Source organism: Ictalurus furcatus, chromosome 4 (genome assembly GCF_023375685.1).
Source record: "Ictalurus furcatus strain D&B chromosome 4, Billie_1.0, whole genome shotgun sequence".
NCBI lineage: Eukaryota > Metazoa > Chordata > Actinopteri > Siluriformes > Ictaluridae > Ictalurus > Ictalurus furcatus.
In genome coordinates this window covers 32919863-32937136 of record NC_071258.1, presented here as the reverse complement: position 1 = coordinate 32937136, position 17274 = coordinate 32919863, and the positions used below count along the sequence as shown (strand labels likewise).

The window sequence follows — 17274 nt, the reverse complement described above, 5'->3', positions numbered from 1 at the left end:
AGTTGAATGAGCTCTCCCAAAGTTCTGTTAACAGGGGTGATTCTAATGCTTTGCTTGGAGTGAGGTCTAGAAGAAATTCACGAAGACCTGGAATAACTGACTGGGGAACACCAAACCCTATTGCACCAGCACACATGTTATATCGTAAAATATCAGGATCTGTGATCCACGTTTCACTTCCAATCCACTGAAGTGGAGGTGGTGGCTGTCGTGATAGCTCCGCTAAAAGAATCTTCATGTCACCTGATGCCATAAATGCTATTATAACCCGGGCTGTGGATCTGCGAATGACATTTGCCACTCGCTCCAGTTTACTCTGTGGTTGTGTCCTGTAGTAAGCCTCAGAGTATTCCACACAGATCCCCTCCACTTGCGCAGCTTTTAGGAATGATGCCATTCCGTAATTTCCATAATCTGAGTCACTACGAACTGCTCCTATCCATGTCCAGCCAAAATGCTTGACCATTCTTGCCACTGCAGCTGCTTGGTGAGGGTCACTAGGTATGGTCCTAAAAAAGGTAGGATAGATGATGCTTATCACTCAGACACGCACAGGTTGCGTAGTGACTCACCTGAAATTGCAACAAAGCCAGTGCAAGAAATGAGAATCATTGGGTGAATAGACTGTACTAGTGCAAATTTATGGACATTATTACTTTAGACAACTAAAACATTAGACAACATATCTGAATTTACATGGCACCACATTTAATAAATCTTTACATAATTCCTCTGATACCATCTCACCAAAAGCTTTCTGTACCAAGACATTTACTGTTTTATTTACTGACGTAGACTCCAGTCTCAGCAAACAGTCAGAGGTATAACTGTTCTTAAGTTTCCCACAATGGGTAAGTCTGACAGAGGATGTTGCGTTTCTTATGCATTTAAAAATGCAGCTGCAGCAAAAGGAATTTTTCATCCTATTTACCTCAAGAGAAAGTGAGGAAACAACTGTTTATAGTTGCTATAACATAAGTGATTTTAAGAGCTAACTTGCAAAAATGCAATTGTTGACAAATTGCTTTGGCATAAGATGAATATAACACTTCATGATGTGCAGATATACAGTAGGAGCCATCACGTTGTATACCTTCCATAAATATGTGTGTGTGTTTCTTGCAGGTGCCACACAATGTGTCCAGTGTCCTCTCTACTACTGGTCCAATGCTGAATGTGTGGCATACCGCTTATCCTTTCTTCAGGGTCAGGGGGAACCTGGAGCCTATCCCAGGGAGCATCGGGCACAAGGCGGGGTACACCCTGGACAGGGTGCCAATCCAACGCAGGGCACAATCACATACACACTCATTCATACACTACAGACACTTTGGACATGCCAAACAGCCTACCATGCATGTCTTTGGACTGGGGGAGGAAACCAGAGTACCCGGAGGAAACCCCCGCAGCACAGGGAGAACATGCAAACTCCGCACACACAGGGCCTCGGTGGGAATCGAACCCCCGACCCTGGAGGTGAGAGCAAACGTCCTAACCACTAAGCCACCATGCGCTAGTTTGATGTTCATGTCCAGTAAATGCAAACGGATGTGCAGTAAAGTTTATTTTGTGAAATTTAATGACAAACTCATGGACAAACAGGCTATTGATCTATTTAAATTTGGCAATAGCTTGATTAAAAATAATAATCAGAGTCAGTAAGAGGCATAACGACTCAGAGTCAGAGATCAGAGAATCACAATTTTTATTTACTATATTACAATATATCTGCATATAGCCATATATGTTCCATGCGTTTCATTAATGACCCGGTATATACACATGCAGCTTATAAGCTTTCACATATTGATCACTCGAACTCAGTTACTGTTTATAAAGAGTGATGTACACATCAATATCTAATTGGAAATGGAAAGAGGGCATACAGTTCAGTAAATGTTCATTAGAACCAGCGTTTAAGAATGGTTTTCATTTTTGGTTTAAAAAAATATTATAAAAAAACTAACATGTAGTGTGTGGATATTAAAATTCCATTTTAATTCAGCAGGAATTCTTGTAGTAATGATGTGCATGTAAAAACGTTAATAAAGATGACCCTATACATGTTAAAACAACCTTATACTAGTGGTGTATTGCAGAGGCTGCTGCAAGCATAATCATATTTATTATTTGACTGTACACTTTAGATTTTCACAAATTAAACATTAAAAAAAAATGATTATCCTAAAAGAATATTGGTGAGGTTTGGAAACTATGTACACATAAGCATCATACATTGTGACAAACTGCTGGACCTTCATGTTAAGTTTGCTTTTTATTTGAGACTCTCAAAGTGCCTTAGAGGGCACTTTACCCATAAGGCACTTCTTGGTATTCTGTTCTGGCCTAAAAACAATAATAAAACATTTGGGAGCAAAAATGCAAATAATCAAACCAAAGCTTGAAGCCAAAATTGCAAATATTTCCACAGCTACAGTGAATTTTCCAGGAGAGCTGACATAAGCAGGAATAAAGGTGATCCAAACTGCACAGAATATGAGCATGCTGAATGTGATGAATTTAGCTTCATTAAAGTTATCCGGCAACTTCCGAGCCAGAAAAGCCAAAATAAAACATAAAAGAGCCAAGAGTCCAATATATCCTAGTACAGCCCAGAAACCTATGGTAGAACCTAAGCCACATTCCAAGATAATTCTTTCCTTGTACTGTTTTATGTTTTTGAAGGGGAAAGGAGGGGATATTGTTAACCAAAGCACACAAATAAGGACCTGTATTAGAGTGAAGGCAAATACACTGAGTCTTTGTTGTGGAGGTCCAAACCATTTCATTACATTACTACCTGGAAGTGTAGCCCTAAAGGCCATTAGCACAACTAATGTTTTCCCCAGAACACAGGAAATGCAGAGGACGAAGGTGATCCCAAATGCTGTGTGGCGCAGCATACAGGACCAGTCAGAGGGCTGACCAATGAAAGTAAGTGAACAAAGAAAACACAAAGTCAAAGAAAAAAGCAACAGGAAGCTCAACTCAGAATTGTTGGCCCGAACAATAGGAGAGGTCCTGTACTTGTAAAAGACAGCAGCCACACACACAGCCATGAAAGCCCCAGCGATGGAAAATACTGTTAGGATGATGCCCAGAGTGTCGTCCCACGACAGGAACTCAACAGGCTTTGGGAGGCAGCTATCTTGCTTGGTGTTGGGCCAAAACTCAGGAGAGCAGCGCAAACAATCCAGTGAATCTAGGAGCAAAATCACAGTGGTTTAATATATCAGGTCTTATAGGCCACACATGATAGTTTACATTACAGTAGCACAAGGTAATAATGAAGTTAGGCTATGATTGCTGTCAGCAAGTTCTCTCGTATCTGTTGTCTCCATGATGATCAAACTCTTCAGCAGAAATATACAATATTTGAAGCTCAGGTCTATGTCCATGCATTTGTTCTGCCATGTAAGCAATGCCAAAATGCCCTTATTTGATAGACTGAGAATGATGTATGTGGACACCTGACCAGTCACAGCCATATGTGCTTGTAACATCCCATTATAGACTTAATCCCCTTTTGGTGTAATTATAAAATCCACTCTTCTAGGTAGGCTTTCCACTAGATTTTGGAGTGTGTCTGTGGCGATTTGTGCCCATTTAGCCACACGAGTATGTTTGAGATCAGGCACTGATATTGGGTGAGGAGGCCTGGTGTGCAGTCAGTGTTCCAATGTGTCCCAGAATTGTTCAGTGTGGTTGAGGTCAAGACTCTTTGCAGGCCACTCCAGGTCTTCCACATCAACCTTTATGCTTTGAGCACTGGGGCATTTTAATGCTTGAACATGTTAGGTCCTCTTAGTGGCAGTGGAGAGAATTTTTTTTAATGCTATAGCATACAAGGGCATTCTAGATTTTTGTGTGCTTCAAACTTTGTGCTAACAGTTTGGGGAAGAACCACACATGGGTGTGATGTTCAGGTGTCTCCATACTTTTGGCCATACAGTGTTCACATTCATATTGTATTTACAACCTGTCTTGTTACTGATCTCTCCTTCAGCACATGGAATACAATCATAGCAGCAGGCAGGCCTTCCCTTCTGCACAGCTTTCCTAGTGCCTGGAGGACAGCTCTCACTGCACACAGACACTGGTACCTATTTAAAAATATGTAATAAATGTATAGAGCACATTAGACAATTAATAGTACTGCATAAGCAAAATGGGAGTAAAACAAACAAACAAACAAACAATAAACAATCCAGTTTTGTTATCCTGTTGTTTTGTAATGTATTAAATACATTTAGACTGCACCTCTGTCTGTTTGCCAACCCAACTGATATTTCTGCTCATGCTGAACTCCTGTCCTCGTGGTTTGGATGAATCATAATGGCCCACTGTTATGAAATCCAAAGTGCCATCCTTGTCAATCTGCCAGTTTATGAGTTCATAGGCAGCTTGAGGATCTCCATTAGAATCAAAGGAGACCTGAAAGCCATTTCTTGTAGTGAAGTTCAGTCTCTTGAGCTGATTACGTATCTGCAATGGTAGATGTAATTTCATGAATGGTTCTGTAGTTTAAAGCAGGAGTTCTCAATTTTTTTCATTAAATAATAATAATAATAATAATAATAATAATAATAATAATAATAATAATAAAACACATTATGTGGACAGCATAGATTTGTTTCATGAACATTATTTAAATTATTTATTACAAACATTCTATTCCTGAACTTTCCACCAACAGATTAAGTCCAGGTTGGCATAAATTTTCTTTTGTAGTGTTGATTTTTGGAAGGAATTCATTTAATTCAGGGAATTTATGCACACACACACACACACACACACACACACACACACACAGACTAATAACTAGCCTATAAGAACTCAGCAATAATGTTGTGAATAAATAAAAAATACATATATAACTTGGATATATTTCATGGATCCTGGGGTTGCGAGCAACCGGTTTAAATTATAATAAATATATTTAATATATGTGTTATAGCTACCTGCCATGGTGTAAATTTAATATTCTTGTCGCATTGGGTGTCATTACATATTAATCCGTGGATGGCGTGCGCAATGGCATATGTTGCTTTGTATACCATATTAGTGACTCGCAACTGAGACGTGTCTGTATACGCGTTATGAAGCGCATGAATGTCCTCACTGCCGTCACACTGCCGTGCGCCCTCAGTTCGCCCTCTAAGGTTACAAGTAAATGAGCTTTCCCAAAATTCTGCTAACAGAGGCGATTTCAATGCTTCAGCTGGAGTCAGGTCAAGCAGAAACTCACGAAACCCTGGGATAACTGACCGGGGAATCCCGAACCCTATTGCACCGGCGCACATATTGAAGCGCAACAATTCGGGCTCTATAATCCACGTTTCGCTTCCAATCCACTGAAGTGGAGGCGGTGGTTGTCGTGCCAGTTCCTCTAAGAGAAACCTCATGTCTCCAGATGCAACAAATGCCACTATAACCCGGGCTGTTGATCTGCGGATCACATTTGCTACTCGCTCCAGTTTACTTTGCGGCTGTGTCCTGTAGTAGGCCTCGGAGTACTCCACACATATCCCCTCCGTTTGCGCAGCCTTTAGGAACGATGCCATTCCATAATTTCCATAATCTGAGTCGCTGCGCACTGCTCCAATCCATGTCCAGCCAAAATGCTTGACCATTCTTGCTAGTGCAGCTGCTTGGTGTTGGTCACTAGGTATGGTCCTAAAGAACGCAGGGTACTGATTCTTATCACTCAGACATGAGCAGGTCGCATAGTGACTCACCTGGAATTCAAACAATGCAAAAACGAGTAGTTGCACCAATAATCTATTTTTAAGCTTATTTTTAAGTACACATTGCAGAAAATAGAGTAGCATGTAACTTGTACCTGTGGAATTCCAAAAAGCCCAAGCGTTCTAGCCATGCTTATTGACGGGGTGGATGCAGATTCTCCTATGATAGCAGGTACAGCTGCAGATTTTGCACAGACATCTGTATCATTGAACACTGACTCCACACCATTTGCAAACTGAAATGCAACTTTTATTGACATCGGCACAGAAGAGCATGAATCATGTATCTGGTATCCTAACGTGATGCCTGGTAGGAGATCAGTTCTGTTGTTGATCTCGTGAATGCTGAACTGCATGGCACGGGCGAAGCGCAGTTCTCTGAAATCCATGCTGTTAGGACACAGTAAGATATCAAAATTGCCTTAAACAAATTAATAGACTATGTGGATTTACATAATGTTTATGGGTGTCTTCTGAAATATATACAAATAATAATTTCATAATTTTCTGTTCAGTCCACACACAGACCTTCCAGAGCACTGCAGCTGTGATGGCTGCCAGGTGTAAGTGTTCTGCTCTGATCTGGTGTAGTAATGAATTGAGAAAATCCCTCCTATCATGAAGTCTCCATTCATAAAAATTCCAGGTAACTGAGGATCAGTCCACAGTCTGCAGCTAACCCAGTTAGCTTTACACACTGCACAGTTGGGCACAGTTATCCAAAGAATTGGCACAAAAGGCATCAAACTAAAAATGAGCTGCATGGCAGAATCAGTGGTACACAACACTCTGAAGTATAAGATGGCTAGTCACGTTTCTTTATATGGTCCTTTTGTTGTGATGCTACAGGTTTTTTTTGGCTGTGTGGGTGTGATTGGGCACAAAGAGGCGTGCTTATTCAGGATTCAGCAGTAATTATGGACTTTTATTTCTGTCTTTCTTTCTGTACATACATGCATACACACAGTACTATGGAAAAGTCTCAGGCACACCCCCTATGTTATCCCCATATCTTATCCACATGGTCTCGCGACACAGTACCTGAGCAACATTTTGGTCTTTTATGATCCACCACGACGAGCCTTTTTTATGCATCTGCTGTACTGGAATAGCCAGACATTAAGGCATTACAATAATCCAACCCAAAGGTAAAAAAAAAAAAAACAAACAAAAAAAAAACGATGAACTAATTTTTCTACATTGTGTAGTGACATTGTATTTTAATACAATAGCAATATTTCTGAGATGAAAGAAGGCTAATCTATTAATATTATCTACATGAGCTTCAAATGAAAAACTGGATTCAAAAATCACACCAAGGTCTAGGCTTATACACACTGCAATGTGTTTGTTTTATCCTTGGCTTTTGGGGCTGGATAACTATTTAACAACAGAATCAAAAATCAGAGAAAAAAGGTTTTATTTACCATATTAACACAATTGTTACAGAAATATATCACTGTAAACATTTAATTAACTGGTAAATTCATATGCAGTTTCCATGCATTCAGATACTGGACAGTCAAAAACAATCAATGTCATCAAAGAGAGAGTTACCATGGAAACCAGAAAAGATGGTAATCAAAAAGCTTATTATATATGTGTGGTTTAAATTAGTCTTAAAGTGTTTAGCTATATTAGAAATATTTTCATTACTGGGATTCATGTAATAAATATGATCTACTCCCTTATACTTTACATATTTACACAATAGATAATCTAAAAGTTATAGTTAAGGTCCAGGACTATAATGTTTCCTTGGCTATTTGAGTGAGGCTCTCAAAGAGCCTTAGAGGGCACTTTACCCATAAGGTGCTTCTTTGTATTCTCCTCAGGCCTAAAAATGATTATGAAACATTTGGGAGCAAAAATACAAATAATCAAACCAAAACTTGAAGCCAGAATAGCAAATATTTCAACAGCTACAGTGAACTTTCCAGGAGAGCTGACATAAGCAGGAATAAAGGTGATCCAAACTGCACAGAATATGAGCATGCTGAATGTGATGAATTTAGCTTCATTAAAGTTATCCGGCAACTTCCGTGCCAGAAAAGCCAAAATAAAGCATAAAAGTGCCAAGACTCCTATATATCCCAGCACAGCCCAGAATCCTATAGCTGAACCTAAGCCACATTCCAAAATAATTCTTTCCTTGTAATGTTTAAGATTTTTAAAGGGGAAAGGAGGTGATATTTTCAACCAAAGCACACAAATAAGAACCTGAATAAGAGTGAAGACAAGAACACTGATTCTCTGCTGTGGAGGTCCAAACCATTTCATGACATTACTTCCTGGAAGTGTAGCCCTAAAGGCCATTAACACAACTAATGTTTTCCCCAGAACACAGGAAATGCAGAGGACAAAGGTGACTCCAAACGCTGTGTGGCGCAGCATACAGGACCACTCAGAGGGCTGTCCAATGAAAGTAAGTGAACAGAGGAAACACAGAGTCAGAGAGAAGAGCAACAGAAAACTCAGTTCAGAATTGTTGGCCCGGACAATCGGAGAAGTCCTGTGCTTGTAAAAGACAGCAGCCACACACACAGCCATGAAGGCTCCAGCGATGGAGAATACCGTAAGGATGATGCTGAGAGTGTCATCCCAGGACAGGAACTCAACAGGCTTGGGGAGGCAGCTCTCTCGCTTGGGGTTGGGCCAAAACTCAGGAGGGCAGCGCAAACAATCTAAAGAGTCTAAAATAAATAGAATCATATGATAAAGACTTCATGATAGATATTTTAGTAGTAAAAGGTAAAGCTGGAAACATGACTCTCTCCAACAAAACCATACACAAGCATTGTATTTCTAACTGCAACTTTACTTTCGGACCTCTATAGGTCTTTTAAAGTCTACTTTTCATTTTCTTAAGTTCCTCATATTATATAAATAACTTTTAATTTGTATTATTACCCCAGGCTTGCTCACCATAAACTGTACTTTTAAATAAATCTTTGTTTTTTTGCTGGGCCGCCTAGAGGGCCAGCCTACAAGAGCCATTTTTACAATTGTACACACATGCAAGAGGAGTCTAGCTAACAGAATTTCAATCTTGCTACCCTTAGCTAGCAAGCACTATGTAATACTAGGAACACTCAGTGATACACAGTAGATTCATCTGTTGAGCCTTGTGTGACCATGCAGACAATGGTGGTCCTGCAAAACTAGTCTTGCCTAGTTTCGTTGTTTTATTGTTTCCTTATTTCTACTGCTAAACCAATACAAATAAAATATCATGGATTGATTTATGGCCCATTGAGAATCATAACTATTTTCTTAGTGACTTTATTACACTATTAACATTTGAGGTGTATACAGGACTTTCCTTGGATGGAACGCTGTGGGATTAGTACATGGATTACATGGATTAGTACAGTACACCCCTGCTGTGACTATGTGAAGCAGCAATGAAGACAGAATGGAGCAAAGCATATATTCAGCCATGAACTGACAAAAACTAGATATCTTATGCAGAATGAGAACTAAGGCAAAAATAAATGAGTCTACAACGTTATGTACAATGATACATAACCTGTCTTGTTGCTGATCTCTCCTTCAGCACATGGTATACAGTCAAAACAGCAAACAGGCCTTCGCTTCTGTACAGCTTTTCTGGTGCCTGGGAGACAGCTCTCACTGCACACAGATACTGGTACCTAGCAAGACACAAAGGCACAAATGTAAATCCCATATTATATTTAAAAATTCCCAGCATTGTAAACCCCACAATACTGCAGTGTACCGTTTAATTAATTGAACAATCGAATAAATTATATAAAATTTAACAGTTCTATGAGAACTGGAGAACTGCTTTGTAGTCATGGTAGTTATATGGTAGTCCCTACTTTCTCCATCTGGGGATTAATAAAGTATTATCTTATCTTATCTTATCTTATAATGTACCTCTGTCTGTCCTCCAACCCAGCTGATATTTCTGCTCATTCTGAACTCCTGTCCTCTTGGTCTAGATGAATCATACTGTCCCACTGTGACAAAATCCAAATTGCCATCTTCCTTAAACTGCCAGTTTATGAGCTCATAGACAGCAGGAGGATCTCCATTAGAATCAAATGAGACCTGAAATCCATTTCTTGTAGTGAAGTTTACTTTTTTGAGCTGGTCAAATATCTGCAGAAAGAATTTCATGAAATGTCACTGCACAGTGTGACTTTGTCTAAATATAGATAATATGTTTTACTTGGAAACCACAACTAGTGTTGAATACATGACTGAATATAAACATGAGTAAATACTAATATCAAGATAAATATATTAATATATTCAGATATTTATGCATCCTCATGACTTAAAGCTTTTCAATTAAGCAATTTTATACCTGCCATGGTGTAAATGTAATAGTCTTGTCACATTGTGTGTCATTGCAGATTAGTTCATGGATGGCGTGCGCTATGGCATATGTTGCTTTGTATACCATGTTAGTGACGCGTAACTGAGACGTGTCTGAATATGGGTTCTGGAGTGTGTGAATATCCTCACTGCCATCACATTCTCGCACACCTTCTATGATGTCTGTCTGCTCTTTAAGATGACAGCTGAATGAGCTTTCCCAAAATTCTCTTAACAGGGGTGATTTCAGTGCTTGGGCTGGAGTTAGGTCTAAAAGAAACTCACGAAGTCCAGGAATAACTGACCGGGGAACGCCAAACCCTATTGCGCCGGCGCACATGTTATACCGCAGAAAATCAGGATCAGTGATCCATGTTTCACTCCCAATCCACTGAAGTGGAGGTAGTGGCTGCCGTGCCAGTTCTTCCAAGAGAAATCTCATTTCCCCAGTGTGCATAAACGCAACTAGAACGCGGGCTGTTGATCTGCGGATCACGTTTGCTACTCTCTGCAATTTATTGAGTGACTGTGTTCGGTAATAGACCTCAGAATACTCCACACATATCCCCTCCTCTTGTGCAGCCTTTAGGAATGATGCCATTCCATTATTTCCATAGTCTGTGTCGCTGCGCACTGCTCCAATCCATGTCCAACCAAAATGCTTGACCATTTTTGCTAGTGCACCTGCTTGGTGGTGGTCACTAGGTATGGTCCTAAAGAAGGTAGGATACTGATGCTTATCACTTAGACAAGCACAGGTCGCATAGTGACTCACCTAAAATTTAGACAGTATAAGAAAAAAACAAGAGAAAATAGAAAGTGATGTAAGTAACCTTATTCAATCCTTTTTTTTTCTTACTAGTCATAATAGTATGCACTTCTATGTTTTATTACCTGCATACATAACACTGTATACACTACAGAGAGATACAATAGAGACGAAATATAGTAAATATGAGTCATTATTTTAACCTGTGGGATTCTAAAAAGACCGAGCACTCTGGCTATACTGATTGATGGCGTTGAAGGAGAATCTCCTATGACAGCTGTTACAGCAGCAACTGCAGATTGTGTACAGGAATTGGTGTTGTTGAAAACTGACTCAAAACCATTCGCAAGCTGAAATGCAACTTTTATTGCCATAGGCACAGTGGAGCACGAATCATGTATCTGGTATCCTAATGTGATGCCTGGTAGGAGATCTGTTCTGTTGTTAATCTCATGGATGGTAAACTCCATAGCACGGGCAAAGCGCAGTTCCCTGTAATCCATGCTGTTAAAACAGAGTAAGATATAAAAACAGTATGATATAAAAGCGACATAATAATATCTGCTATTTGTACATTTTCAGGTTAATCACAAAATTAATTAACTCATGACAGAATAATTAGGAACATAACAAACAAAATGTTTTAAATATTAATTTGTTAAATAATCTTTTTTTAAATTTTTTTTTTATTTTATTTTATGTATTTCTAACAAAATCCCTTGTTGTTGTTCAATCAACACACCAACCTTCCAGAGCACTGTAGCTGTGATGGCAGCCTGGTGTAGGTAATTTGTTCTGATTTTGTGTAGTAATGAATAGTGAAAATCCCTCCAATTACAAAGTCTCCATTCATAAATATACCAGGTTGCTGAGGAACAGTCCATAGCCGGCAGCTGAGTGTGTTAGCTTGACATGCTGCAGGGTTGAGCACAGTTATCCACAGAGCTGGTACAAATAGCACCAGGCTGGAAAAGAACTGCATGGCTGAATCTGTTGCTCTCACTTCTCTGATGGCCAGAAACCTGCTTCACAGTGCTTTAAATAGTCATCTTGCTATGATGCACTGGGAGTGAGAGGAGTGGTTATGTATTTATCAATCATAATAACAGAGATTTTTGTTATATTTTTCTGGGATATAGTATAATATCACTAAAGAAAATACACCAATATGCTATACTGTCAAAGCTTATGAGTAAGTGGAGGGATGCCATATTCTGGTTAGTTTAGTGCAGCAGAAAAAGCAAAGACATGGTTAATGTTCCTGAATGTTCCTTGGCTCTGGACCAGGATCTGAAGGACACCATGGGTGAAGTGCCTTTTTAGCCTTTGGGCAGAATTTGACTGTAAGGTATTTAAAGGTGTATTTTGCTAAAGCTATTCCCTTTGGTCCATTGGCTTTAGACCAGGGCATCAAGCTCAGTTTCTGCCTGACCCACCTCACCATTTTTGAGCTCTTTAAGCTTAGGCTATTGTGCTTTTTAAATATAATTGTAACAAAATTGTATTAATTCACACCATAGCTTCTTTACAGTAGTAGAAGTAAGGAAGAAATCAAACAAACATGTTGTGAGTCTCTCACCTTTCTTGTCTTTGCTCCCTATCAAATTCTGTTTAAAATGTAAGTAACTATACTGGATGATTTGGGCATTTGGCAAATCATTATATCAAAGGTCATTATATCAACGGACATTTAACAACAGCGGCGTTTCTAAAGTGCAATCAGACCAAGTGCAAACATGCATAGATTATAACTGTTTCATTAAATATCATTTACCACTTGTCTGAAGCCACACAGACATCAGTCTGAGGCAGCACCTTCAGCCCACAGCTCTGCCGTGGCTCCAGACCCTACACCTGCTAATGGGACCAGCATGGCCTCCAGGTCCTGGAAATAGCCACCACATTGATGTGGACATCATCATACCTCCTGCCAGTAGATGTCACCACACCTCCAGTGCAAAACATGCCATTCTACCATGGAGGCTTCCTTCCTTTTCATGCCACAGGAGCAGTTCATTATGAATGAGATTCTGTGACAATGTACCCTCCATGTATAGATTTACATTAAACCTAGTGAAATTTTAAGCCAAGGGTGTCAAATATATGACCCACAGACCTGAAGGCCAGACAAATGAATTTAGAATCCATGTTCTGAATTAAAATTGTCTTGTGGATCATAATTTAATCGAAAGATTTGGGGAAAATAAGTTTTTTTTTTTTTTTTAAATTCAGTTGTCACTAGGTGAAAGTCATCAAGTGGTGGACCGAGTCCAGAAGTGACTCTTTCAGTGACTATTTCAGAGGACTGAACTAAGTTTTTTTTTTATTTTTTTAAATAAAATAACAAAACCAATAAACATACGACTGTATTTCAGCAAACTGTAGTTTTTCACTGATGCAGATTTGGTAACAGAATGTATGAGTGAGATAAGAGAGGTTGTTGATACTTTGCTCAATGGGAAACAAAAAGATGAAGTCAAAGACAAAATAAAGTCGATCATACTGTCAGCTACCACAGTTTCTATTATTATCTTCAAATTGTTTAATATTATATTATTGCTTAAATATTTTTTTAAATTCTAAAAAGACTTCCCTTTACTATTATTTTATCATGAGAAGTCTTACTGTACCATCCATGTTGTATGAAAATTTCACCATCTGTCACGAATCGTGACGGAGGAGAGATAGGACGGATGCAAGTGCAGGATGAACAGTTGTTTATTTGAAAGAGAGACAGGCAGACAAATCCAAACGTGATCCAAAACGTAATCCACAAACATGCAAGAGGTCAGGCGATTGGCAAACAGGCATACACGGGGCAAGGCAGGAATGTAGGACGTGGTCTCGGAAAACAGGGTCGGTAAACAAAACGAGAAACGAACTATGACGAGGGACTGGAATCGGATAATCCAGCGCGAACTAACTTTAAACGTGGACTGTGACTATGACTACAATACGAACTAAGCTAACTCTAAACATGGACCGTGACTATGACTACGATACGAACTAATCTAACTCTATGGTATTAATCTTCCGCGTTGTGTGCTGGGAGGCGCGCGGTATATATGCGGACATGATCAGCATCTAAACTGCTAGCAGCTGAGAGCAATACAGACCCACGTGAAATCCCAGCCAATGACGGAACAGGGAGGAGACATGACAGAAACATAAACAAAACACACGTGTCCAGATGTCACTACGGTCAACAACGGAAAAGCAGGTGCTCGCGCATTCGCGCTTAGAGCACACTGCTTCAAGGGGGAATCGTGACAGAACCCCCCCCCAAAGGCACTGCTCCCGGAGTGCCATGAGTCATCCCATTTCATTGGAAGCCCCGGCCCCCTGGGCTGAATGTCCCAAGCTGAGCCAGGAAACTGCACGGTGCTCTTGGCGGCGCAGGGAAGCAGAGCGACATTCACAGCAGGGCAGGCAGACTGAGTGAAGTCCTCGGCGGAGCATGAAGGCAGAGCGACGACCACAGCAGGGCAGGCAGACTGAGCGAAGTCCTCGGCGGAGCATGAAGGCAAAGCGACATCCACAGCCAGGCAGGCAGGCTGAGCGAAGTACTCGGCAGAGAATGAAGGCAGAGCGACGACCACAGCAGGGCATGCAGACTGAGTGAAGTCCTCGGCGGAGCATGAAGGCAGAGCGACATCCACAGCCGGGCAGGCAGGCTGAGTGAAGTCCTCGGCGGAGCATGAAGGCAGAGCGACATCCACAGCCGGGCAGGCAGGCTGAGCGAAGTCCTCGGCGGAGCATGAAAGCGGAGCGACAACCCCAGCTGAACTGGAAGGCAGAGCGAAGTCCCCTGTAAGGCCAGGGAGAGGAGCGTGGGTCTCCGTGCGGCCAGGGAGAGGAGTGTGGGTCTCCGTGCGGCCAGGGAGAGGAGCGTGGGTCTCCTAGAAGCAAAAGGGGGGAACGATGTTTGCCATGGAGCAGGAAGGCTGAGCGACGACCTCAGCTGAACAGGGAGGCTGAGCGACGACCTTAGCTGAACAGGGAGGCTGAGCGACGTCCACAGCTGAACAGGGAGGCTGAGCGACGTCCACAGCTGAACAGGAAGGCTGAGGCTCTGAGGTCACCAGGTGAACCTTGGGCATGGGCGGAGCTTGGCTGGCCATGTCAGCAGACTCGGGCGCGGGCGGAGCTTGGCTGGCCGTGTCAGCAGACTCGGGCGCGGGCGGAGCTTGGCTGGCCGTGTCAGCAGACTCGGGCGCGGGCAGAGCTTGGCTGGCCATGTCAGACTCGGGCGCGGGCGGAGCTTGGCTGGCCGTGTCAGCAGACTGTGGCGCAGGCGGAGCTTGGCTGGCCGTGTCAGCAGACTGTGGCACGGGCGGAGCTTGGCTATGCGTGTCAGCAGACTGTGGCGCGAGCAGAACTTGGCTGTGTGTGTCAGCAGACTGTGGCGTGAACAGAACTTGGCTGTGCGTGTCAGCAGACTGTGGCGCGAGCAGAACTTGGCTGTGCTTGTCAGCAGACTGTAGCGTGAGCAGAACTTGGCTGTTAGGCTTAGATATTAGCGGAGCTTGGTCAACTGGATCAGCAGGCTTGGACGTGACCTCAGGAACGTGAGACTTGACTTGGACCTCAGGGACGTGAGACTTGACTTGGACCTCAGGGACTGGAGGCTTGGCCTGGACGTCAGGGACTGGAGGCTTGACCTGGACGTCAGGGACTGGAGGCTTGACCTGGACGTCAGGGACTGGAGGCTTGACTTGGATTTCAGGGACTTGAGACTTGACTTGGATTTCAGAGTTGAGCTCTGCATGAGTTTGCCTGTAGTAGTGGGTAAACGGCACGGCAGGTTTGCCTGCCAGACTTACCCCCCTGAGAAGTTGTTCTAGCTCGTCCTTCGCCTCCGGACTCCCGAATCGCATCATGAATTCCCCCACAAAGTGTTCTACACTGTCCAGGTTCCTACAGTGCTTATCCAGTTTGAGCTGCACCCATTGACAGGCCGGTCCAAAGAACCGGGAGCACATGAATCGGAGCCATTGCTTCTCCTCTGGCTTAGGGTCTGACAGGCTGGAGAAATAGAATTGACAGTCTACCAGGAAATATTCTGGGGCACCAAAAAATCCGTCAAATGGATCAGGAAGCTCCATAAATGTACATTGTGGGAAGTGGACTGAGTCCATAGCGGGGACGGTTGGCGTCGACTTCCGGGTTCTGCGTCTCCTCCGTTCTCCTGCTGCATCCATGTTTTGGCGGAAGATTCTGTCACGAATCGTGACGGAGCAGAGATAGGACGGATGCAAGTGCAGGATGAACAGTTGTTTATTTGAAAGAGAGACAGGCAGACAAATCCAAACGTGATCCAAAACGTAATCCACAAACATGCAAGAGGTCAGGCGATTGGCAAACAGGCATACACGGGGCAAGGCAGGAATCTAGGTCGTGGTCTCGGAAAACAGGGTCGGTAAACAAAACGAGAAACGAACTATGACGAGGGACTGGAAGCAGATAATCCAGCGCGAACTAACTTTAAACATGGACTGTGACTATGACTACGATACGAACTAAACTAACTCTAAACATGGACCGTGACTATGACTACGATACGAACTAATCTAACTCTATGGTATTAATCTTCCGCGTTGTGTGCTGGGAGGCGCGCGGTATATATGCGGACATGATCAGCGTCTAAACTGCTAGCAGCTGAGAGCAATACAGACCCACGTGAAATCCCAGCCAATGACGGAACAGGGAGGAGACATGACAGAAACATAAACAAAACACACGTGTCCAGATGTCACTACGGTCAACAACGGAAAAGCAGGTGCTCGCGCATTCACGCTTAGAGCACGCTGCTTCAAGGGGGAATCGTGACACCATCCAAGATTTCACCATTCATTTCCATTTCCAGTGAAAAAAATAAGCTATCATCACTCTTCAACTTTAGAAAGAATTAAGTAAAAACTACCTTGCCTATGTTTGTTAAATGACAGCCCAGTAAACAACGTTTCATTCATTCGCTGATTCAGTTTTAGTAAGCTTTATCCTGGTCAGTGTCTGGTTGGGGAATGTTCCACACTGTGTTTTAGCAATACCACAAGTATTGTGTAAATTTACATTGCATACATGATCCACAGATCAGTAGCACAAGTTATAATAGCATTTATGGCATCAGGTGACATGAAGCTTTCTTCAGAGGAGATATCATGACAGCCGAGTGGTCAGAGATCAGAGTGATGCAACTTTCTCATGTTTAGCAAAGAATTTATCTAGAATATCTTAGCTTGTAATTTAGACAGAGTGCACACAATTGTGATAATTAAAGTTTATTTGATATTTTCATTTTCAACATGGTGAAAATTCTTACATACATTGTTGTGGTTAAGTATGTTTTATTTCAGCAAAAATTCTATAGGATTTCCATGTGTTTCCATCATAATTAAATGTTATGTAAGGGCT

The 17274-nt window shown here is 41.9% G+C and overlaps 2 protein-coding genes across 2 annotated transcripts; both read right to left on the bottom strand.

The window, feature by feature from the left end:
• Window positions 1-824: 824 nt before the first annotated feature.
• On the bottom strand, window positions 825-6400 carry LOC128607053 (extracellular calcium-sensing receptor-like). Its single transcript, XM_053623671.1, has 6 exons — window positions 6276-6400; window positions 5843-6137; window positions 4962-5738; window positions 4261-4485; window positions 3980-4103; window positions 825-3202 (listed from the first exon to the last, which is right to left on the bottom strand). Exons 1-6 carry the CDS (start codon window positions 6380-6382, stop codon window positions 2289-2291), a joined length of 2442 nt encoding a protein of 813 aa, XP_053479646.1. The 5' UTR covers window positions 6383-6400; the 3' UTR covers window positions 825-2288.
• Window positions 6401-7333: 933 nt separating this feature from the next.
• On the bottom strand, window positions 7334-11728 carry LOC128606331 (extracellular calcium-sensing receptor-like). Its single transcript, XM_053622367.1, has 6 exons — window positions 11607-11728; window positions 11064-11364; window positions 10081-10866; window positions 9648-9872; window positions 9277-9400; window positions 7334-8440 (listed from the first exon to the last, which is right to left on the bottom strand). Exons 1-6 carry the CDS (start codon window positions 11711-11713, stop codon window positions 7527-7529), a joined length of 2457 nt encoding a protein of 818 aa, XP_053478342.1. The 5' UTR covers window positions 11714-11728; the 3' UTR covers window positions 7334-7526.
• Window positions 11729-17274: the final 5546 nt, after the last annotated feature.

Excerpts from the sequence above, each read along its gene's own strand:
- LOC128607053 (XM_053623671.1), bottom strand. The coding sequence starts at position 6,382 with ATGAATGGAGACTTCATGATAGGAGGGATTTTCTCAATTCATTACTAC. Across the intron at positions 4,486-4,961 it reads TTAAATTTACACCATGGCAG|ATACGTAATCAGCTCAAGAG; the intron begins GTAGCTATAACA and ends CTACCATTGCAG. Across the intron at positions 4,104-4,260 it reads GGGTTGGCAAACAGACAGAG|GTACCAGTGTCTGTGTGCAG; the intron begins GTGCAGTCTAAA and ends ATTTTTAAATAG.
- LOC128606331 (XM_053622367.1), bottom strand. The coding sequence starts at position 11,713 with ATGAATGGAGACTTTGTAATTGGAGGGATTTTCACTATTCATTACTAC. Across the intron at positions 11,365-11,606 it reads CAGCTACAGTGCTCTGGAAG|CATGGATTACAGGGAACTGC; the intron begins GTTGGTGTGTTG and ends CTGTTTTAACAG. Across the intron at positions 9,401-9,647 it reads GGGTTGGAGGACAGACAGAG|GTACCAGTATCTGTGTGCAG; the intron begins GTACATTATAAG and ends GTGTCTTGCTAG.